Source organism: Myxine glutinosa, chromosome 2 (genome assembly GCF_964187855.1).
Source record: "Myxine glutinosa chromosome 2, kmMyxGlut1.1, whole genome shotgun sequence".
In the NCBI taxonomy this organism is placed as follows: domain Eukaryota; kingdom Metazoa; phylum Chordata; class Myxini; order Myxiniformes; family Myxinidae; genus Myxine; species Myxine glutinosa.
This window is the reverse complement of record NC_136262.1, coordinates 118,920,223-118,925,668: the sequence shown is the minus strand read 5'-3', so window position 1 is coordinate 118,925,668 and position 5,446 is coordinate 118,920,223. Positions and strand designations below refer to the sequence as shown.

Below are 5,446 nucleotides of genomic sequence, written 5' to 3'. Positions count from 1 at the left end.
ATCAAAAAAACGATTTTTGACATATCTCAGCCAATATTGCAGATAATTGAAAAATGAAGGTGTCTAGACCCATGTTTTGAAGGGCATAGATCATGATAGAACTATTCATAACATGATTACATGTGTCTATGGTATACTAGTATGCTAATTAGTGCTTTATTTACAAAATAATCACAGTTTTACGAAATAATAGACTCATATTAAGGTCCGTCTACACAGACGTTAACACAAAGTTTTATTTTTCTAAATATTACAACTGTCAAAATAGTCCTAGCACTCAATGTGACCACTCTTCTCTTGCTTGTTTTAGATAAACATCATTAGCATTAGTGATTCTACACTGAGTCAGTCATCATCATTTTCATCGAAATCGTCAGAGTCAAACTCTTCTTCTCCTTCCTCTTCCTCCTCCTCTTCGTGCTCTCCTGTGTTCAGAAGATCCACCAGTGAGGTTGGTAGGATGGGACCACTGGACCACATTGGTTTCAACAGTCCTTCATCAGTCCTTATCCATCCTTGCTCCTCATAAGGTTTTGGCTTTTCGATGATAGGTTGATCGGCTCTTTTGTACAATGCTACGCGGTGGTTCACACGCTGGATGTGCGGCTTCAGGGCAGACTGGCATGGAGGAAGGCGAGCCAGATCAACCTTGGACTTGGATGTGAGGGTCTTGTCCTCTCCCACCATTTTTCGTAGCAGCTTGGCACGGACAATGTCCACTGATGACTCGCGACTCTGGCCGTACATCACACAGGTGAATTTTTCTAACTGCCTCTCCACCTCAGGGTTGGCATCCCAGTTGTCACCCAGTTCACCGAATGCCCTGTGAAACCTGGGATTCTTCTCCAGCTTTTTCAAGGGCCCGACTTTTCCCTTCCCTTTGAAGGCACTGGTGCAGTCTTCTCCGCTGAACACATAGTACCCCAGGAGAGTGGCACAGTAGTCCTCTCCCAGGGATTCTGCCAGCTCAGAGACGTTGACAAGTTGGCGATGCTTCCCTGACCCTGTATCCAGGTACACCGTCAGCTTGATGTTGTGGGCATGGTGGAGCAGGATCAGGAGGATGTCTGTGTCCGGTGTTCTGACTACAGCGTTCTTGTATCCGATGGTAGCAGCATGATGGAGGTACAGAACCACCCTGGTATCAGTCTCTTCCTGGTTGCTGTAGATCGTGGGGAGTTCACGTACCTCGACCTGAAACACAAAAAGGCACCGCATTTCAATCACCAGTCACTGCCAGTTTCAGATCTAGACAAACATCACAGGTAATCACCTTTTTTTCAGGAAAAATTACAAATTGAATCGCCATTCACGAAGGGCTTTCAATTTTACCTTGCCATTCGTTGAGGCAAGTTGGTGGGCCTTCCCCTCCACGATCAGCACAGCCATCTCTGTTCTCTCCAGCCTGGTAGCTGCCTCTTGTCCACTCCACACTTTCAGAAGAAGCTGGCACATCTGCTTTTTGTTGTCGTCATTTGCAAGGAACATTTTGAAGTCATATGGCTTCCTGGTTGCTGGTCCAGCCAGAATGATCTTCTCTGAGCTGCCCCGCCTCAGCCTTTCCTGCGCTTTGATTGACTCAGGATGGTAACTGTCAGTGGAGAACAGAAAGTGCTGCTTGGCCACCATCTGATCAAGCACCTGCAAGCATATCTCACCACATGTTGGGGGAAGGTTGGCAAGGGTATGCAGCAGCGCCATTCCATCCTGGATGAACAGGGCATCCTTGGGGTATTGCAGATCTTGTGGTGTGGTGTCCTCTAAAAGGTAGTGCAGAATGGAGGCTTTGTTGGTTTTGCAGAAGAACCCATCTGGTGTCCCAAGGCTAGGAGGCACTGGCATCAGGCAGTACTTCATGAGTTCTCCCAGGTCTAATGGCTCACCTTGACTCTGAGACTTGACAAGGAGCAGGAATGCAAGGTTGCTTTGCTCCTGATACTGGATGACCTGGAATGATAAATGGTGATTGGTTGATATGTACTACAGGAAGGACTACAGGTGAAAATTATTCATGTGCTATAAATTGGCATATTTACAATCTTTACATTGTTCATTGATGTGCACTGTCTTTAATAAACAAATTTGGAGTTCAATCTTGTATCTCAATATAGCATGTACAGGACGCCATTTAAAAATACAACATAAAATACAAAAGCACTTGGGTATTGGATTACATCCTTACCTTGCCCTGTGAGGATGTTAGTGTGATCTTCTTGTTACTAGCCTCCATGGTCTTGAGTTTCTTTCTCTTGATTGGGTTGAAGAAGCTCTCAGGTTCTCCGCTTTCCAGGCGCCTGATGAAGTCAGCTTTCGCAGCTTTCCCCACAGCTTCTGCTTGTAACACATCCATCTCAACATCCATGGGGACGGGAGCACCAGAGGCCAGGCAGTAGAGTTTGTCCTTATCAATGATGGTGAACGGATTGGTGAAGTTCTTGATAGTAGTTAGGGTTCGCTGAACGGCCTCCTCGCCTTTTCTGATCTCTGCCTTCTCTAGTTCACGATGTCTCCCTGCTCTTGGGCAGTCTGGGTCATCGATGAGATCCACCATCTCAAGGGTCTTTTCATAGAACTGTGCCCGTGCTGTGGTTGTTCGGCACCATCTCTGGTATGCCCCAAACTGACTGTACAGGCCAGCAAAGCCACCTGAAAAGTGAACATATTTTAATTGCATAACCCAATCATTAAAAGGGAAATGTTTTGTAAGAGCAGTTTACATCATATAAAGCTGGTTTCTACAGTTTCAAATGTATAATGTACTGAAAGAAAATGATGTACCTGATGATTTAGCAAAGCGCATGAACGTTTCTTCCATTGTCTTGTCGACAGCACTGAGTGCCCCTGGTATCATCGAGCGAGCCACTGCGATTGCACCCATAGTAAGCAGGTCCTTGGCCCCTGGGTGCGTGCTTTCCAGATTTGTCAGGTGGACTTCCAGCCAAGTCAGATATCTGTAAAGTACAGAGAGGGAAATACTGTAGACATTTATTGGAATAGCTCCTCTCATAATACATGAACCCAAGTATCAATTAAAATCTACTCAGTGATGGTTATACATTTTACCATGTATGCTACACAAACCTGGAGTAGTTGTGTCCGTCAAAGGCGAAGAAGATATCTGCCATCTCTCCGTTACACTTGTGAAACAGCTGGAGGTTGTTGGTCTTCACAGAGTGGAGGAGCATGAAGACAAGATGGCAGTGGGTAATGAACGACATCCAGAAGGCAGCTGTCTTCCCCAGGTGGCCCTTGCGCACCTTTTCCTCAAAGGCATGGTACTTTTTGATGAGGAGTAGAGTTGAGGGGTCTTTGAGGGCTTCATCGAGGTGCTCTCGGTTGCAAGACTGGGTCATTCTGAGAAGCACAGCAGGGTCAGAGATCATGATGTTCTCCTCCTCAGTGAATCTCTCCATCAACAGCCTCTCCATTGCCTCACACACTGTTTTGAGGCAAAAGAGGGACTTTGCGTAGGCCTTTCCACTGAGAACACCTTTGAGAGATCCACTTGTTACTAGTTGTGCCTCAAAGAGAATCTCTGCATATCCAGAACCACGCATCTTGTGTCCAGTGAGCATCCCGATGTAACAGAGGTTACAGAGTGAGGTAACAGAGGTTCTGAGTCATGTTCTACACTAGGGTACTTTTCAGCTGACTAAACCATGTTTAGTGGCATCAAAAGTGCTAATAGCTAAAACATCTAAATTCTTCCACACTAACGTTAGCTATCTAGGCCAATGAAACATTGTGCTAAGTTACTGTAGCTAGCTCAGCTGTCGTGCCTCTTTCTGGTTCAATTCATATACAGAAGTCAACAGATATGTCTCATGTTTGGCATTAACAAAAGTTTAAGTTACACCGACATTAGGAACATACTGTACATAGATGAGGCTAGCTTTAACGTTAGCTAACATGGTGCTAGCTGGCTCAGCTGTTATTCTGCCTGTTTATGATTTCATGCAGAAACTGAAGTCAAGAGTGTGAGTAACATTATAGTTAGCATCTTACCTGGCTAGATTGGAGGATGAATACCAAGAACAACACACAGATGGAATGGAAGACTGAACTTTCAACTGAGGTATTCAATAACATCAACGTTACCAATTGATACGAGCGCGCGACATTACCAATTGATACGAGCGCGCGAGCGCGCATGTTACATGGATGGAAATGTAAAATGGCAGCTATAGCAGCACTAATTTGGATCTCTAGTCTGTCATTTCTGCACTGTGATTGGATAACATAAAAAAATATGTTTGGGAGTTAACAGCAGGAGTTGGTAGATTTTACGTGGGCTGGGTGAGAAACCTTTAAATAAGCAAGTGAAAATCTCTCGCAATACAAAGTCAATGGTGGGAAGAAAAGTTGAGTGGTACCAATGTTACTGCCAATGTCCCGCCCCTATGCAAGACTCAGGAGCATCTTGTTGACATTTAACCTTGAAAATACCTGGGTTTAGACCCCTTATGTACCATGTTAAGTTATCTGCAGTATTAACGTATCCTTATCATTTGTAAAACTGATTATTTTGTAATTACAGCATTAATATGCATACTAGTATACCATAGACACATGTAATCATGTTATGAATAGTTCTATCATGATCTATGCCCTTCAAAACATGGGTCTAGACACCTTCATTTTTCAATTATCTGCAATATTGGCTGAGATATGTCAAAAATCGTTTTTTTGATAATGGCAGCAGTAATTTGCATAAAAATGGTATGTGGGACATTTTTTCAGCTTGGGGCCATAGCTAGTCATTTTCTACACATTTTTTCCAATCTAGAAACACTGATTAGAAGTATATCTCCGGGGGGTGCAGGGGGACCTAGTCTTCCTACTAGACTATATGTATTTCTTTGGTTTGCAGTGGAACAAAACAAAAAAGGCTGAAAAAATTACTAAATCTTAGCTTATTTCACACAGAAATCCAAAAATGGCCCGGACAATATTATTGGCACCTTTTAGAAGTTGTTGGAAATAATAAGATTTCAAGCAGGTGATTCTCCTTTACCCTAGAATTGAACTCACCTGTGGTGAGTTTCAGGTGCCTGCAATATAAAAATCACTCATTCAACCAGTTTGTATAGAGAAAAGGAGTCATTCTGCTGTTTTGTGTCACTGTGTGTACCGCAATGAGCATGGAGAAAAGAAAGAAAACGAGAGAATTGTCTGGGGAGGTCAGACACAAGATTGTAGCCAAGCATGGACAATCTCAGCGCAACAAGTCCATCTCCAGCGACGTTGATGTTCCTGTGTCGACCGTACGCAATGTTATCAGGAAGTTTAAGGCCCATACTACTGCAGCCAACCTCACTGGACGTGGCCACAAGAGAAAACTTGATCGAGGATTGCAGCGAAGGATTGTTCGAATGGTGGAGAAAGCACCTCGATCAACTGCTAAACAGATTCAACCTAATCTTCAGACACAAGGTACGACAGTTTC

General features: G+C 43.9%; 1 protein-coding gene across 1 annotated transcript; it reads right to left on the bottom strand.

Annotated features, from left to right (window-relative positions):
* Positions 1-203: 203 nt before the first annotated feature.
* Positions 204-3,462, bottom strand: LOC137422458 (uncharacterized). Its single transcript, XM_068109205.2, has 5 exons — positions 3,082-3,462; positions 2,779-2,951; positions 2,183-2,646; positions 1,333-1,947; positions 204-1,194 (listed from the first exon to the last, which is right to left on the bottom strand). Exons 1-5 carry the CDS (start codon positions 3,426-3,428, stop codon positions 346-348), a joined length of 2,448 nt encoding a protein of 815 aa, XP_067965306.2. The 5' UTR covers positions 3,429-3,462; the 3' UTR covers positions 204-345.
* Between the last annotated feature and the right edge of the window lie 1,984 nt (positions 3,463-5,446).

Coding starts and splice junctions, on each gene's coding strand:
- LOC137422458 (XM_068109205.2), bottom strand. CDS start 3,428: ATGGAGAGGCTGTTGATGGAGAGATTCACTGAGGAGGAGAACATCATG. Junction 2,952..3,081: donor GACGGACACAACTACTCCAG/GTTTGTGTAGCA, acceptor TGTACTTTACAG/ATATCTGACTTGGCTGGAAG. Junction 1,948..2,182: donor TAACATCCTCACAGGGCAAG/GTAAGGATGTAA, acceptor TTATCATTCCAG/GTCATCCAGTATCAGGAGCA.